We start from the raw sequence: 19355 nt of genomic DNA, 5'->3' as shown, positions 1-19355 counted from the left end.
GAGTTGCAACATGACCTCTCTACTTTTGAACTCAATCCCCCTGTTAATGAAGCCTAGCATACCATAGGCCTTCTTAACTACCCTATCAAATTGCACAGCGACCTTGAGGGATGTATGGTTTTGAGCCCAAAGGTCCCTTTGTTCATCCACACTCTTAGGTAACTGACCATTAATCCTGTACTCAGTCTTCTGGTTTGTCCTTCCAAAATGCATCACCTCACACTTATCCAGATTGAACTCCGTCTGCCATTTTTCTGCCCAACTCTGCAGCCTGTCTATATCCTCTTGTAACCTTCAACAACCTGCAACTCCATCCACAACTCCTCCAATCTTCGTGTCATCTGCAAACTTATTCACCCATCTTTCCACTTCTACATCCAGGTCATTTATAAAAATCACAAATAGTAGGGGTCTCAGGACAGATCCCTGCGGCACTCCACTAGTAACCGAGTTGTTCTCTTGAACAATGTGGGTATGCCATGTGTGACAATATATGTGGGTTGCCCCATTGTATTAGTTGTTAATGCAAATTATGTATTTCACTGTATGTTTCAAGTACATTATACATTAATAAAGTTTTGGAATGATTTCAATCAAATGTTAAGTTTCTAATTTTCTTGATAAATTCTTAGAACTGTGGTTATTATCTTAAATTATTCATTATGTCAAACATCCCATTTGTATTATTAATGTTTATTTAAGAAAATGATGGAAATTTGGCAACTATTTATTTTAAAATAGTTCTTTGGAAAAGATGCATTAAATCAAGTCATTTGTCAAGGGAGGATACATAATGGGTGCTATTCTGACTCATACTTTGTTGAAAGCTTAGCAACTAGGTGATGTTTTTCAAATGCACAAATCTATTGGTAGTATTTTTCATAATTAAATATTTACATTATTCAGAAAGAAAGCATAATAAACCACATAATATTTAAAACTTCTAATCTGTAAACATATAAGAGATTATTTAATTAAATACTTTGTCCAGTAAAGAGAACATCATTATAAAGGACAAGAAAACTCTTGCAGAATCTAACACGAGGATAACATTAGCTTTTGCAGTAGTCCACCAAAAGCATGTTTAAACAACAGCAAATAACCCTGTGGATTTGTACTGAAGTAAATAAAAATGCATTTCAACAAAATAATCAATGAATATGTTCAAATCACAAAAAAATCAATTAAGAATTTGAATTTTGAGTTAAAATGTTGTCGAAATTGCTATCAGGAAAAGTTACCATCACTCTCTTAAAATACATCTGGTTCACCAATCCTTTTAAATTTCTGCCTCAAAAGGAAACTTCTTAGATTTATCTCCTTCTCATCTTTGTGATCCAGAGAAATTCTTCACTAATGAGGTTCACACTATCTTTTCCTCTGAGGTACTCAATTATATTAGAGCACTAATTAGACAAATAGGATACTTACTTTCTTGGAATAACCTTTAAAGGTGTATAATTATCTAGTTTGAGTTAGGAGGATCATATTCAGTGGCTTAGAGTGGTGACATAATAAATATGGATTTCTGCATTGGAGGATATCCAATGTGACCCCACTTTACTTGAAAAGAGGCAGAGAGAGACACACACAAACAGAGGGAGCAAAAGAAAGAAAAAAATAAGAAAGAAAGAAAGAAAGAAAAATAAGCATGGAATGTTAGCTTAACATTAGTACATGGGAATGCCGAAATTTGTAATGAAGTATAAAATAACAGAATGCCTTGAAGAAAACACTGGGATTGAACAGAGGCCAGCTAGATTTAGGAAGGGAACATTGTGTTTGATTAATACACAGGAATTATTTGAGGACATGACTACCAGGGTACATTAAAAGGGAACTACTGGATGTGGTGTACATGCGTCTCCAGATATATGAAATTACTATTTCTCAGCTACTTATTGTTGAAGGGCATCGTGATGCAGTCTGAGTAGGTTGGAAGAGGACCTTTGTCTTGAAAGTAAGGCCCATCCTGTCCAATGCTTCAGTGAAGAACCTGACGGTAGAATGCTGCTTAGCCTCCAAATGGGTGAAAAAAAGAGATCTATTTGCATTCTATATTTGACTACTGATGTTCTGGTGACCTGGGTTTTGGAGTCCAGCCCTCATCAAAATGTGTTTCCCACTTGTTCTGAAGATGAGCTCCATTCTTGTGGAAAAATTGTTGAAAATAAGTTGCAACATTGCGGTCATATAGTCAAAACTCAGTATAACAACAATTCTGCCATTCCCATTTTACACTTCCTCAAGACAAATCTTTTGTTATTTTCACTGTCTATTTATCACCTCCATTTCCCTTGCACTTCATCATTTTGCTATTTAATCTCTCCCACTTTCCATTATACAATTTGAAAATGCTGGAAGCATTCTACAGACCAAGGAAACATGATGTTTCAAATCCAGACCCCTTGTTTGAACTGGGAAAGAGAGAAATTAAGTTTTCATCAGCAGACAAGTACTTTTATATACGTATATTTTCTCCTACCTTCCAGTTTGTCACAAGCTCATTTTAAATTTTTTTCTGTTTATCCTCCTTGCTTTCTAGGATTTAAAATTTCTCAGTCATTGTCATTGAAACATTAATTCTGTCTCTCCCTCCATATATTTTGCCTGACCTGTTGATTATTTCTAACAAAAGTTCAGAGGTATATTTCCACTGTGGGCTTCGGTACGAAGGATTTTGAGCTCAAGGGAACGGGCACATATATTGGGAAAAATCTGCTACATTGGTCTTTCAACAAAACAACAAGATGTGAAACAAAATGACTTGCGACAAAGATTCAGAACAATCCTAACTAACATTAATCTAATTCTTAGGGTTCGTTCATTCACGCGATAAAAGGACGAAGAGGATCTGGGCGAATTCCGTCTCGAGGTAGATTATTGAAATAAATATCAACGAACACGTAACAGAAAACATTTATGTTTAAATAATGAAATCGAAATATTTGCGGAGGGTATTACTTTCGCTCGGTTTCATAATCCGATTTAAAGCAACAGTGATAGTTCGTGAGCCTCATTCTGTTCACCTGAATGAGGTGAATAACTACAGAGAGCGCGCGTCCGCCAGAGTACCTCTCGAGAACACATTGCGCATCGCACGATGAAGTCCCAGGAAGTGGAGTCCCATTCATATACATACCTCTCCACACCTCCCGCTTCAGTTCACTTCCAGCAACGTTCCCAACCGGCCTCTAAAGATCGCTCGCATGGCGACTCTTGATTCACTGGACGCTCAAGTGTCTGGAGGTAATGTTCACCTGTGCTGCGGCTGTTGCTGTTTGTGTCACGGTTTGATTTTTATCTTTTTTTTTAAAAAAATAAGGATAATGCGCACAAGCTACGTTGTATTTTGATGCGTATGGTCTTACATTAAGTCTGACATTTCAGTCGCTTTCCTTTGTAAGGCGTTTATTGGTGTTTACTTTCATTCCAATGCGTAGAAGCATAGAATGTGATCACTTTTAATTTGTGCAACGATGTCATGTCAGTCGTCGTGTGTTGGTGATTATGAAGAAAAAATGTGTTTGATTTAATATTGCACTTCCCCATTATCCGTTCTTGCAAGGAGGTGTTTAGAAGGTCCTTGCTTTCCAGCATTTACTCTTCTAATTAAACTCCTGCTCTGATAGAATAGAAATAAATTCCACTTAATTGCAAACAAAGTTTTTTTTACTTCTACTAAGTACTTTTACTAATTCTTTTATATTGCTGTTACAGGCAGCAATTAACCCAATATAAAACAAATGTAGCTGTTCCCCAAGTTAAATATTTTGAGTGAACCAACACAAAACTTTAGCTGCAATTAGAATGTTCAAGACAATTTTAATTACAGTATGACAGAAAGCCAAAGGTTTGGTACAGAAGTGATTTAGCAGAATACACTATAGGATGAGGGATTTCATTCACTTGGATAAACAGGAGGAACAAAGTAAACTGTATCTGTTTGGCAGAATGGCTGAGAATGAGAGGGCACATTTTAAAAATGACCAAGAAATGAGCCAGGTATCATGAAGAAATAACTTAATGGCCTGAAAGGGAAGCAGATTTAATTGTTGCTTTCAAAAGGATATTGGAAAGATGTTTGAAGAAGACAAAAAAAAAGCAGGGCTTGTTAAAAGATTGACTGGTTTGCTCTTGCAGGAGATTGATCTGGGGCTGATGGAATGAATAATGTCACCCTTCTTAGTGCAGATTTTGTTTGTAGTACTGTTTCCACAAACTATACCATGTAAAAATGCTAGTTTTACCTGAATTTTGTAGCTTAACAGAGTTGGCGTAGAGGATTTTTGGTTTTTCTTGCAGAAGAAAATACTTAGTGACTTGTGAGGAGCAAATATAGAGACTTCAGGTGAAAAGATTAATTATCTAAAAAAATCTATTTTGACTGTCTAATACAATGTTCACAGTAGTAGGATGTTAGTGTTCCATCTCCAATGACTCAGATTCCATCCTGCCTCTGGTGCTGTCTGTACAGATTTTGCACATTCTTTCTATAATTGCGTAAACTCTCTATGGATGCTCTAATTTCCTCCCACACCCAAAAAACATGAGAATTAACAGGTTAATTAGCCAATGCTAATTGTCCCCAGTATGTAGATGAATGGTACAATCTGGGGGAGGAGTTGTGGGAATGTGGAGAGAGAAAGCATGGTATTATTTCCAGTAATATTATTTTGTCTCAAATATATTATTAAATTGCCCTGAATTTTCTTGGGTTTGGATCTTTTCAAGTTGGGAAATCTGTGTCGTACAGCCAGGTGTAGTTACCTGAAATTTTTGCGACAGATAACCAACATCTTTTCAGTCTGGTAGTCAAATCTGCCATAATGGTCAATGATAAGAGCATGCATAATTACATGGAATCATAGTAAATAAATGGGGTTGATTAAAAAAACAACACAACAACAAAAACAAAAATCTAAACACAAGAGTTTCTGCAGATGATGGAAATCCAGAGTAATGTACACAAAATGCTGGAGGAACTCAGCGGGTCAGACAGCATCTATGGAAACAAAGAAATGGTCAACATTTTGGGCCAAGAAGCTTCATCAGAATTGGAAAGGAAGGGGGAAGAAGCCAGAATAAGAAGGTGGGAGGAGGGGAATGAGTACAAGATAGAAAATCTACAAGCTATGTAGATGGAGATGGGGGAAGAAGTGAGAAGCTGGGAGGTAATAGGTGGAAAAGGTAAAGGGCTAAAGTAGGAATCTGGTAGGAGAAGAGAGTGGATCATGGGAGAAAAGGAAGGAGTAAGGCCACCACAGGTAAGTGATAGGCAGGAGCCAGAATGGAAGAAGAGGGCAGGAGATGAAATTACCAGAAGTTAGAGAAATCTATATTCATGCCATCATGATGGAAGTGTTGCTTCTCCAACCTGAGCGTAGCCTCATCGTGGCTTATCTCTGTAAGCGGAGGATGTGCCACATCTACCAGTTCATCTCCATTCAGGACCCAAAACAGTCCTTCTAGGTTAGGCAACACTTCATCTGCAAGTCTGTTGGGGTTGTCCACTGTATCTGGTGCGCCTGATGAGGACTCCTCTGCATTGGTGAGACCCAATGTAATTTAGGGGACCACTTTGTCAAGCACTTTCATTCCAATCGCAACAAGCAGGATTTACCAGTGGTTAACTATTTTCTTTCCAATTCCCATTCCCATTCTGACATGTTGGTCCATGGCCTCCTTTACTGCCATGATGACACCACTCTCAAGTTGGAGGAGCAACACTGCATATTCCATTTGTGTAGGCTCCAACCTGATGGCATGAACATCAATTTCTTGAACTATCGGTAATTTCTCCCACTTCTCCTTACCTCTTCTTCATTCAAATTTAAGTTAAATTGTCATTCAATACAGCTAAATGAAATAGCATCCTCCAGGGCCAAGGATCTTAATATCCAGCGGTGTATAGCAATTGTAAAAAAGTAATTTTGTAAAAATGTTGGACTTGGAGAGCCACTGTGAACCCTGTTACCTCTTCTTTTCTCCTCACCTGCCTATCACCTCCCTGTGAGTACCCTCTTCCTTCCCTTTTTCCCATGGTCCACTCTCTTCTCCTACCAGGTTCCTTCTTCACCCATTTATCTTTTCCACCTATTACCTTCCAGTTTCTCACTTCATCCCCCCATCCACCCACCTGACTTCACTGATTACTTTGTAGCTTGTACTCCTTCCACTCCCCCCCCCACCTTTTTATTCAGGTTACTTCCCCCTTCCTTTCCAGTTGTGATGAAGGGTCTCGACCTGAACCTTGACTATTTATTCCTTTGACTATAATCTCTTCCCACTCTGTCTCCTGTAAAAATGCCATTCCTTTTTCTCAAACATGAGGAAATCTGCGGATGCTGGAAATTCAAGCAAAACACACAAAATGTTGGTGGAATGCAGCAGGCCAGGCAGCATCCATAGGAAGAAGCACAGTCGACGTTTCGGGCGAAGGGTCTCGGCCTGAAATGTCAACTGTGCTTCTTCCTATAGATGCTGCCTGGCCTGCTGCGTTCCACCAGCATTTTGTGTGTATTCCTTTTTCTCAGTTCTTTAGTCTCTGCCACATCTGTTCCTAGGATGTGGTTTTCCATTCAGGACATTAGAGAGATCCTCCTTCTTCAAAGAACAGGATGTCTCTTCCTCCATCATTGATACTGCTCTCACCCACATCTCTTCCATCTCCTGGACATTCATACAAACCTCATCTTCCCACTGCCTTAATAGTATTGGAGTTCCTCTATGTCATGAACCTCTGCATTCAACACATCATTCTCCGTAAAGGTATCTTACTAGCAAACATATCTTTTTGTCCCCCACCCCTCCAATTCTGCAATTCTGTGGGGATCCTTCCTCCATGGTTCCCTCGTCCATTCATCCCTCTCCACTAACCTCCTTCCTGGCACATATTCCTGCAAGCGGCCAAAGTGCACCTGCCCACTCACCTCCTTCCTCCTCTATCCAGGAGCTGCAAAGCCCTTCAAGGTGAGGCAACTCTTCACCTAAGATTCTGCTAGGATTGTCTATTGCATCTGATGCTCCTGATGCAGCTCCTCTACATTGGTGAAACCTGTTGTAAATAGGGGGAACACTTTGTAAAGCACCTCTGCTCCATCCACCAGAAGTGGAAATGCCTGGTGGCCAAACATTTTAATTCCGATTCCCATTACCATTCCAACATATCGCTCTATGGCCTCCTTTTGTACCACAGATTCCATCTGGGTAGCCTCCAACCTGATGGCATGTAAATTGATTTTGCCCTTCCAGTAAAAAAATCTCCTCCTCCTCTCTTCTATTCCCCACTCTGGTTTCTTACCTCTTCTCACTTTCCACTGGTACCCCTGCTCTTTCCCTTTCTCCTAAGGTCCACTCTCCTCTCTTATCAGATTCCTTTCTCTCCAGCCCTTCACCCCACCTTTTTATTCTGGCATCTTCCCCCTTCCTGAAGAAGGGTCTTGACCCAAAACATCGACTGTTTATTCCTTTCCATAGATGCTGTCTGACCCACTGAGTTCCTCCAGCACTTTGTATGTGTTACTTCAGGCAAAATCTACTCGAATAAACATGTCTGAGGGTAAGAGGGAATTGTCTTGCTGTGTTCCAATTCTATGCTCTAGACAACACTGCACTCCAAGTTGCCTAAAATATTACATGGATGACAATGAGCCAGGGGCACAAGGAAAGAAAAACACAAGATCCAGTTTCCTAGAAGGATAACTTTCTGAGAGTAATCACAGCTGCAAACTCATCTGAAGTGCTGTTTATATAGCAGTAAGTAGCTGCACCTTTACCACCTTACTTGCCAACTGTAAGAAAGTAATTTTCTTTTGAATATCACCTACAGTAAGGCAAGAATGCAGAGCAAGTGTTGCTGTCTCAACAGGATTTTACCAGAATTTGGCAACTGTGCATTGAAATTGTTATAAAATGATTGTTTCTTTATCTCAGTTATTGTAGTATCATTGAATAGTGCTTATGTCCATGAGTTTTATTTTTATTTAACGATACAAGCTTGGAGTAAGCCCTTCCTGCCCTTTGAGTCACACTACTCCAGCAACCTCACAACCCTGATTAAACCAAAGCTAATCAAGGGATCAATGACCAATAAACCTACCCAGTACTTATTTGGACTGTGAGAGGAACCCAGAGCATCTGGGGAAAACCTATGCATTCCATATAGAGACTCCTTATAGAATGGCACTGGCATTGAACTCCAAATTCTGGAACAACCTGAGCTGTAATACTGTTGTTCTAGCTGCTATGCTACCATGGTGGCCCATTCAACCACATTTCCCTCTGTGTCACACTTTTCTGGAAAATAATAGACACTTTTGCTTTTAATCTTTAATATAGTAACAACAGAAGGCCACTTAACACTCAAGCCTGCTAATTTAGTTAGGTTGTCTTTTTTCATTTCTTAACCTTATTTATCAAAGATAATTCCATGCCATTGTCTACTTGCCTGACCATTATGACAAAATTTGATCAGTGTGTAATTTGGCATTGCTAGCTGGAACTGTCCTTGGCACAGATGTGATATTTTTCAACATTAACGGTAACTGGCTCATTTCCCTCTGCCTTTCAGTGAGTAGTAAAGGTCTTTTCATGACTATTTGGATTTACCCAGTTAACTAGAAGCAGATCCAAAGCGTGTAGTCAAACGTCGAAGTCCAGAACTTAATCAACAACAATGCAGAACTTGCTCAACAATGCTGAGCAGTGGATCTGTCAATACACTCTACAAATAGTCTTCACTGAATCCAGTGTCAAATTTCAATTTTAGGATAAGATCTTAAGATATTGGAGTAGAATTAGGCTTTATGCCCCATTGAGTTTGCTCTGCTGTTTTATCATGGCTAAGCCATTTTTCTTTCAGCCCCAATCTCCTGCATTCTCCCCGTATCCCTTCATGCTCTGACCAATCAAGAATCTATCAAACTCTGCCTTAACTGTACTTAAAGACTTGGCCTCCATAGCCACCTGTGACAACAAATTCCACAAATTCACCACTCTCTGGCTAAAGAAATTCCTCCTCAGCTCTGTTCTAAAAGGACACCCCTCTATTCTGAGGCTGTATCCTCTGAATAGACTCTCCTGCCATAGGAAACATCTTCTCCACATCCACCGAATCAAGGACTTTCACCTTTCAATAGGTTTCAATGAGATCACCCCTCAGTTTTCTGAATTCAAGTGAATACAGGCCCCAGAGCCATCAAGTGCTCTTCATATGACAAGCCATTCAATGAACTTCCTTTGAACCCTCTCCAGTATCAGCACATCCTTTCTAAGATAAGGGGCCCAAAACTGCTCACATCGTATTTGCCTTCCTCACCACTGACTCAACCTGTGAATTAACCTTTAGTGAATCCTGCACAAGGACTCCCAAGTCCCAAGTCCCTTTGCACCTCATATTTTTGATTTTTTTGTCCATTTAGAAAATAGTCAACCCTTTTATTTTTTCTACCAAAGTGCATGACCATACACTTCCCGACCCTATTTTACATCTGCCACTTTTTTACCGATTCTCCTAAACTGTTTGTCTTTTTGTAAGCACACAGATGAAGAAAAGATGGAGAGCAATGTGGGAGGGAAGAATTAGATTGATCTTGGAGTAGGTTAAAAGGTCGGCACAACAGCATCAGACAAAGTTCCTGTACTGTGCTGTACTGTTCTATGGTCTATTTTTACTGACAACGCAGTGACACATTTAGTAGTGCTGCTGCTTCAGAGCTCCATTGACCTGGGTTCATTCCCGATCTCCAGTGCAGTTGTGCGGGGCTTGCTTCTCATTGACTATGTAAGTTTCCTTCAAATGTCTCAGTTTCCTCCCATGTTCAAAGGACATGCAAATTGGTAAGTTAATTGCCCTCTGTAAAATGACCCTAGTATGTAGGTGAGTGATAGAATCTGGGGAGAGTTGAAATGAATATGGGAGGTAGGAATAGACAGAGCATTTGGAGATGATGATCATAATAGCATAACCTCACTAAAGTTATATTCAGCTGTGTCTGTCTGATAGGAAGCTGAGAGAATTTGATATCAGGTAATGTTCCTCAGTCTGTAGTGAAACACACTTGCAAAAAGAATATTCTGCAGTGACTTAAGAATAGCAAGTGTTCAGTGAACATTCTGAATGCCTAGAAGAACATTCCTGCTCCTCATCCAGCAGTATTTGTGGGAAAAAAAATTTAATTTTTCTTCAACTTCTTCTAGTCAGTTAGGTCATACAACAATTAGGACTGAACCATGTAAAGTTTTCATGACAGATTATGGCTGTGGGTTTTGTGTGATTGAGGATTTGGAAACTATTAGCAGACTTCATCTTGGCAATGTTTTAAAGCATAAGTGTCACTTATTTGCAGCTGCATGCTATTGATTGCTGCTTCCAGCAATTGAGGAAATAGGTGATTCTCACATTGGTAGTCTGGTATTGTGATGGATAGCTGAATTCTCTGTGGTAGTCTAAAACTTGTGGCATTTTTCTGTGACTGGCCATGAGGTGTTTTCTCGAGGATATTGTTTCCTGACCTTTAACCCCTTGTGTCAAGCCTCTGTTGAATATTGGTGAGTTAATGGCACTGAGCAGTTCCACAATGGCTTCTCTTACTTAAACTGAGGCACATCACTGAAACCAACCTCCTCTACATGGATTCAGTCTACATTTCTCGCTGCATTGGTAAAGCAACTAACATAGTTAAAGATCCTTCTCAGCCCTGACTTTCACTCTTCTTCCCCACCCCCCCCCCCCCCTCCTCTGGGCCAAAGGTACAAAAGCATGAAAGCATAAACCACCAAGCTCAAGGGCAGCTTTTATTCCACTGCTATAAAACTATTGAATGATCCCTTAATATGATAAGATGGACTTTCGTCCTTATGTTCTACCTCTTTATGTTCTTGCACCTTATTGCCTACCTGCTCAACCTTTCAGTTGCCGTAACACTTTATTCTGCATTATGTTATTGATTTCTCTTGTACTATATATCTGAATGCAATTTTGTAATTAATTAATCTGTGTGAACAGTATGGAAGATAAGTCTTTCACTGTACATCAGTAAGTACATGTGACAATAATAAACCAATTTACCCTGGTTGAGAGATTATTGGAGTTGAAAGCACGGGTTAATTTATTGGTTTTCTGTTGTGTCTATGGATTTTAGTTAGGCATTCGACAAGGTTCCCCATGCTTGGCTCATTCAGAAAATCAGGAGGCATGGTATCTGACTGCGTAGATTTGGTTTGCCCGCAGAAGGCAGAGAGTGGTAGTAGATGGAGCATTTCTGCCTGGAGGCCCATGACTGCCGTTGTTCCACAGGGATCTGTTCAGCAACCACTAGTCTTTATGATGTTTATAAGCAAATTAGATGAGGAAGTGGAAGGGCAAGTTCACAGATGACACAGCAGTTAGTGATGTTGTGGATAGTTTAGAAGCTTGTCGTAAGTTTCAATGCAATATCAGCAAGACGCAGTATGGGATTGAGAATAGAATAGAATTCTATCTAGAAATGTGTGAAGAGATACACTTTGGAAGGTTGAACTTGACGGTAGAGTACAAAGCTAATAGCATGGTTCTGTGTTGTGTCAAGGAACGGAGGGATCTTGGGTAAGTTGAACGGTCAGCACAACATCATTGACTGAAGGGCCTTTACTGTTCAATGTTTTTTAGACTATTTTTCATCTTATAGTTTAAATTTAAACATTAACATGCTATAGTTATTGTTCCAGATTAATTTGCAAACAGAATTCCTCTAATAGATTTATTTAATTGCCAATAATTGGATATAGAATTTCTTCTATCCTTGCAGAATTACAAACTTAATCGTTGATATAGAAGTCCTTACGTAATCAGAAGGAGATTTATTATCATTAACATATGATATGAAAATAATTGTTTTGTGCCAGCTTTACAATGTAAAGACATAAAAACCTATAAACTACAAAAATAAATAAATGGTATAAAATAAAGAATTGATTGAGGTATGAGTCATTCAGAAATCTGATGGGAGAGGGAAAGAAGCTGTTCCTGAATCAATGAGTATGAATCTTTAGGCTCCTATTCTAGCTCACATAAGACCATTAGATGTAGGAGAAGAATTAGGCTGTTTGGCCCACCAAGTCTGTTCTGCCATTTGATCATGGCTGATTTATTTTCCCTCTTAATCCCATTCTCCTACCTTCTCTCTGTAACCTTTTTACACCCTGATCAATCAAGTACCTATCAACTTCCACTTTAAATATATCCAAATGGCTTGGCCACCACAACCACATGTGATAATTAATTCCGCAGATTCATCACCCTTTTTGCTCAAGAAATTCCTCTTCACCTCTATTCTAAAAGTATGTCTTTCTATTCTGAGGCAATGTCCTCTGATCCTAGATTCTCCTACGAATGGAAACATCTTTTTGATATACACTCTTTCTTGGCATTTCAATTTTTAATAGGTTTCAATGAGAGCCCCCTCATTCTTCTAAACTCTGTGAGTACAGGTCCAGAGCAATCAAATACTCCTCAGATGTTAATCCTTTCATTTCTGGAATCATTCTCATAAATCTCCTCTGGATCCTTTCCAATGCCAGCACATGCTTTCTTAGATATAGGGCCCAAAACTGCTCACAAAACTCTAAATGTGGTCTGACCATTGTCTTTTAAACTCTCAGCATAAAATCATTGCTTTTATATTCCAGTCCTCTCGAAAAGAATGGTAACATTGTGTTTGCCTTCCTTACTATAAACTCAACCTCCAAGTTAATTTTTAGGAAATCTTGCACCAGGACTCCAATATACCTTTGCATTTCTGGTTTCTGAATTTGTTTCCCATTTAGAAAATAGTCTATGCCTTTATTCCTTCTACCAAAGTGCATGATGATAGTAACAAAAAGAGGATATATCTCAGATGGTGAAGGTCCTTTACGATGGATCCACCTTTGCCACTTGAAGATGGGTACCATGGTGATAAAGTGGTTAGTGTGACACTGTTACAGCTCGGGATGTTGGAGTTTGAAATTCATAGAACATAGAAAATTTACAGCACAATACAGGCCCTTCAACCCACAAAGCTGTGCCAAACATGACCTTACCATAGAAATTACCTAGGGTTGCCCATAGCCCTCTATTTTTCTTAGCTCCATGTACCTATCCAGGAGTCTCTTTACAAGACCCTTTCGTATCTGCCTCCACCACTGTCACCGGCAGCCCATTCCATGCACTCACCAATCTCTGTGTAAAATAAATAAATAAATTAATTAATTAATTAATTAAAAAAAAACTTACCCCTGACATCTCCTCTGTACCTACTACCAAGCACCTTAGAACTGTAACCTCTCATGCTAGCCTTTTCAACCCTGGGAAAAAGCCTCTGACTATCCACACTATCAATGCCTCTCATCACCTTGTACACTTCTATCAGGTTACCTCTCATCCCCCATTGCTCCAAGGAGAAAAGGCCAAGTTCACTCAACCTGTTCTCATAAGGCATGCTCCCCAATCCAGGCAACATCCTTGTAAATCTCCTCTGCACCCTTTCTATGGTTTCCACATCCTTCCTGTAGTGAGGCGATCAGAACTGAGCACAGTAATCCAAGTGGGGTCTGACCAGGGTCCAATATAGCTGCAACATTACCTCTCAGCTCCTAGAATTGATGTAGGCTAATGCACTGTATGCCTTCTTAACCACAGAGTCAACCTGCACAGCTGTTTTGAGCGTCCTGTGGACTTGAACCCCAAGATCCCTCTGATCCTCCACACTGCCAAGAGTCTTGCCATTAATACTATATTCTTCAATTCCAGTGCAGTCTGTAAGGAGTTTGTATGTTCTCCCTGTGACAGTGTGTTTTCTCCAGGTGCTCTGGTTAATGCCCACAGTCCAAAGACTTACAGTTAGTAGCTTAATCGGCCATTGTAGGTTGTCCTGTGAGGAGGCTAGTGTTAAATAGGTGGGTTGCTAGGCAGCACGGCTGGTGGAATGGAAGGGCATTGCATGCTGTATCTCCAAATATATATACACATTTCCTTGATGGTGGGGAGGGTTATGCTCCTAATGGAGCTGGCTTTGCCTATAGCACTCTGCGTCCTTTTGAGATCCTGTGCATTGAAGGTTCCATACTTGGCTGTGATGTAACCAGTCAGAATGCTCCCATTGTACATCTATAGAAATTTGTAAGAGTATTCGGTGACATACCAAATTTCCTCAAACTCACAGAGTCATAGATTCTACAGCACATAAACAAGCTCTTGAGCTCATCTAGCCCTTGCTGAATTATTAATCTGACTAGTCCCATCGACCTGCACCTGGATCATAGCCCTAGCCCTCCACTCCCCTCCCATCCATGTACCTATCCATACTCAAATGTTGAAATCAGACCTGAATCTACTACTTCCACTGGTCGCTCGTTCCACACACTCACCACTTCTGAGTGAAGAAGTTTCCTCCTCGTATACCCCTTAAACATTTCGCCTTCCATCCTTAGCACATGGACTCTAGTTCTAGTCTCAACTCAGTGGAAAAAGCCTGCCTGCATTTACCCTATCTATACCCCTCATAATTTTGTATATCCCTATCAAATCTCCCCTCATTCTCCTATGCTTCAGGGAAAAAAGCCCTAACCTTTTCAACCTTTCCCTATAACACCAGTCCTCAAGCTCTGCCAATGTCCTTGTAAATTTTCTCTTTACTCTTTCAATCTAATTGACATCTTTTCTGTAGGTAGGTGAACAGAACTACACACAATACCCCAAATTAGGCCTCACTAACACCTTGTATAACTTCAACATAACATACCAACTCCTGAACTCAATATATTGATTTATGAAGGCTAATATGCCAAAAGCTCTCTTTACAGCCCTATCTATCTGTGACATCACTTTCAAGGAATTATGGCTCTGTACTCTCAGATCCCCGTGTTCTACCACACTCCTCAGTGCCCTGCCATTCATTTTGCAAGCCATACCCTCTTCAACACCTCATACTTCTCTGAATTAAATTTATTTGCCATTTTTCTGCCCATTTTTCCAGCTGGGATCCAGATCCCGCTACAAGCTTTGATGGACTTCCTTGCTGTTCACTATGTCCCCAATCTTGGTGTCATCCACAAATATGTTGATCCAGTTTACTACATTATCATCCAGATCATTGATATAGGTGTCAAAACAACAACAAAACCAGCACAGAACCCTGCAGTAAACCACTGAACACAGGCCTCCAGACATCTACTACCACTCTCTTTTTTATGTTTGCTTAAGACCATAAGACATAGGAGCAGGATAAGGCCATTTGGCTATCAAATCTGCTCCGCCATTCAATCATCCTCTCCTCAGCCCCACATCCTGACCTTCTCCCCATAACCTTTGTGCCATGTCCAAACAAGAACCTATGAAGCTCTGCCTTAAATACACTCAGTGAACTAGCCTCCACAGCTGCCTGTGGTAATAAATTCTGTAAGTTCACCACCCTCTTGCTAGAGAAATTTCTCTGCATCTTTGTTTTAAATGGATGCCCTCTTGTCCTCGACTCCCTCACCATGGGAAACATCCTTTCCTCAACAGGAAAACAGATTATTATCTGAATGGTGGCCGATTAGGAAAAGGGGAGGTGCAACGAGACGTGGGTGTCATTGTACACCAGTGGGCATGCAGGTACAGCAGGCGGTGAAAAAGGCGAATGGTATGTTGGCATTCATAGCAAGAGGATTCGAGCGCAGGATCAGGGAGGTTCTACTGCAGTTGTACAAGGCCTTGGTGAGACCACACCTGGAATATTGTGTGCAGTTTTGGTCTCCTAATCTGAGGAAAGACATTCTTACCATAGAGGGAGTACAAAGAAGGTTCACCAGATTGATTCCTGGGATGGCAGGACTTTCATATGAAGAAAGACTGGATCGACTAGGCTTATACTCACTGGAATTTAGAAGATTGAGGGGGGATCTTATTGAAACGTATAAAATTCTAAAGGGATTGGACAGGCTAGATGCAGGAAGATTGTTTCTGATGTTGGGCAAGTCCAGAACGAGGGGTCACAGTTTAAGGATAAAGGGGAAGCCTTTTAGGACCGAGATAAGGAAAAACTTCTTCATACGGAGAGTGGTGAATCTGTGGAATTCTCTGCCACAGGGAACAGTTGAGGCCAGTTCATTGGCTATATGCAAGAGGGAGTTAGATATGGCCCTTGTGGCTAAAGGGATCAGGGGGTATGGAGAGAAAGCAGGTACAGGGTTCTGAGTTGGATGATCAGCCATGATCATACTGAATGGCGGTGCAGGCTCTAAGGGCCAAATGGCCTATTCCTGCACTTATTTTCTATGTTTCTATCTACCACGTTGAGGCCTTTCAACATTCAAAGGGTTTCAATGAAATCCCTCTGCATCCTTCTAAATTCCAGTGGGTCCAGACTCAGAGCTATCAAACATTCCTCATATGATAACCCTTTCATTCCTAGAATCATCCCTGTGAACCTCCTCTGAACCCTCTCCAATGCCAGCACATCTTTTCTTAGATGAAGAACCCTAAACTGTTCACAATGCTCAAGGTGAGGCCTCACCAGTGCCTTATAAAGCCTCAGCATCACATCCCTGCTCTTGTATTTTAGACATCTTGAAATGAATGCTAATATTGCATTTGCCTTCCTCATAACCAACTCTACCTGCAAGTTGTTCTGCACAAGGACTCCCAAATCCCTTTGCATCTCAGATTCTTGGATTTTCTGCCCATTTAGGAAATATCTACACATTTATTTCTTCTCCCAAAGTAAATGGCCATGCATTTTCCAACATTGTATTTCATTTGCCACTTTCTTGCCCATTCTCCTAATTTGTTTAAGTCCTTCTGCAGCCTACCTGTTTCCTCAACACTACCTGCCCCTCCATTAATCTTCATATCAACTGCAAACTTGGCAACAAAGCTATCTATTCCATCATCTACATCATTGACATACTGCATGAAAAGAAGTGGTCCCAACACTGACCCCTGCGGAACACCACTAGTCACATGTAGCTAATCAGAAAAGGATCCTTTTATTCCCACTCGCTGCCTTCTACCAATCAGCCAATATTCTAACCATGTTAGTAACTTTCCTGTAATACCATGGGCTCTTAACTTTGTAAGCAGCCTCATGTGTGGTACCTTGTCAAAGGCCTTCTGAAAGTCCAAATATACAACATCCATTGCATCCCCTTTATCTATCCTACTTGTAATCTTCTCAAAGAATTCAAACAGGTTCATCAGGCAAGATTTCTCATGCAAAACCAATGTTTAATGTAATTTACTACCTCATGCGTGATTTGCCCACAACTCTACTCTCTCAACATCCATGGAAGTGTGGCTAGAGACATCTCAAATATCATCTATAACTTTGGCAATGACACAACTATTGGTAGAATTTCAGATGGTGATGAGGTGGCGTAGAGGAGTGAGATATATCAGCTGGTTGAGTGGTGTCATAACAACAACCTTGCGTTCAACATCAGTAAGACTAAGGACTTCAGGAAGGGAAGGTTGAGGTAACACTCTCTAGTCCTCATTGAGGAATTAACAGTGGGAAGGGTCAGCAGTTTCAGATTCCTAGGCATCAACATTTCTGAAGATCTGTGCTGGGCCCAGTGTATGGATGCAATTAGAAGAAGGCATGGCAGTGGCTACATTTCATTCAGAGTGTGAGAAGAATTGATATGTCACTATGACACTTGCAAATTTCTACAGATGTACCATGGAGAGCATTCTAACTGGTTGCATCTCCATCTGGTATGGAAGGGCCACTGTACAGGATCAGAAAAAGCTGAAGAAAATTGCAAACTCTGTCAGCGCCATCATGGAAACCAGCCTCCCCAGCACTGAGGACACCTTCAAAAAGGTGGTGTCTGTGATCAAGGTTCTATCACAGAGAACATGCTGTATTCTCATTGCTACCACCAAAGAGGAGGTACAGGAGCCTGAAGCCACACGCTGAATGTTTTCAGAACAGCTTCTTTCCCACTGCTATCATATTTATTGATAGATAATGAACCCATGTTCACTACCTCACTATCTTAAAAAAAAAATTGCTTTATTTTTGCATGAATTATTTAATTTTTAAATATAATATAAATATTTAATATCATGCATATTTCTTATTGTAATTTATAGTTTTTTATTATGTCTTGGAATATACTGCAGCTGCAAAACACCATATTTCACAACACATGCCAGTGATATTAAACCTGATTCTGATTTTGAATTCCCTACAACTAAACCTTCTTGACCAACATTCCCTGCAGAACCTTGTCAAAAGCCTTATAAAATCCATGGGGACAGCATGCAATGCTTTGCCTTCATCAACTTTCCTGGTAACATCCTCAAAAATACTCCATATCATTGGTGGTGTCTAACTAATCATGCACATAACCATGTTGACTGTTCCTGATCAGACTCTGTCAATCCAAATACTTATATATCCGGTCCCTTAGAATACCTTCCAATAATTTACCCACTTGTTGCACTGTGCTCTGAACTCATTAGGATCACTGGCCTATAATTTCTTGGCTTATTTTTAGAGTAGTCAGTGTTATCGTTATCAGTAAGGATGACAAGGAACATCTCCAAAATCTCGAGACAATGTTAAAAAGATGAGAAAATTATAGGCTCAGATCATGATGCAACAAGTGTGAATTCTTTAAATCAAGCATCACTTACTACAGCTACACAATTGATGCACAAGCATTAACCAAGTGTGCTGAGAAAATTCAAATAATGGTGGATGTCCCAAGGTCAAAGCATGTGTTGCAATTGTGGCCTGTTTTATGATCTGTCAATTACTATAACAAGGGGTGTGCTCTGCCCCTTGAACTCATGGCTACAGATTGGGAAGAACTGGCAATGGAAATGGACAAAGCAGTGTGAGGTGGCTTTCATAAAGATAAAGAAAATGCTCACATCGGACACTGTGCTCACACATTATGATTCACATCATCTAGTGAAGCTTGGCTTAATGCCTCATCTTATTTGTAGGTGCAGTCATGTCACATGGTATAAATAACAGAAGTGAATGCACCATAGCTTTTTCATCACATTCCCCTATCACCCCAGACAAAAATTACACACTGGCTGACAGAGAAGCCTTGAGTCTGGTTTGGGGTGTAAAACGTTTCAACCAGTACTTGTATGGGAGTAAGTTTACCTTCATTACTGATCATCAACCATTACTGCCCCTTTTCAATCCACAGAAAGATGTTCCACTAACAGCAGCAGCACAAATGCAGGGAGGGGCTCTGTTTCTTGGAGGAGTACAATTACAAGATTGAATTCAAAAGGAGGACTAATCTTGGAAATGATGATGGACTGTCCCGTTTACCCTTGGAAAAGGAAATACCTGAACTATTTATATAAAAAAAAAGGACAGTCCGCT

At 40.3% G+C, this 19355-nt stretch overlaps 1 protein-coding gene across 1 annotated transcript in view; it reads left to right on the top strand.

The window, feature by feature from the left end:
* Positions 1-3136: 3136 nt before the first annotated feature.
* Positions 3137-19355, top strand: part of edaradd (EDAR-associated death domain) — a 93385-nt gene continuing 77166 nt past the window's right edge. Inside the window, exon 1 of the mRNA XM_073050147.1 lies at positions 3137-3249. Coding sequence (XP_072906248.1) covers positions 3210-3249 — 40 coding nt within the window. The 5' untranslated portion in view covers positions 3137-3209. The remainder of the gene's footprint in view (positions 3250-19355) is intronic.

The sequence above is a fragment of the Hemitrygon akajei genome, chromosome 7 (genome assembly GCF_048418815.1).
Source record: "Hemitrygon akajei chromosome 7, sHemAka1.3, whole genome shotgun sequence".
NCBI classification, from domain to species: domain Eukaryota; kingdom Metazoa; phylum Chordata; class Chondrichthyes; order Myliobatiformes; family Dasyatidae; genus Hemitrygon; species Hemitrygon akajei.
The sequence above is the reverse complement of the archived record's forward strand: the minus strand, read 5'-3'. Positions and strand labels throughout refer to the sequence as shown.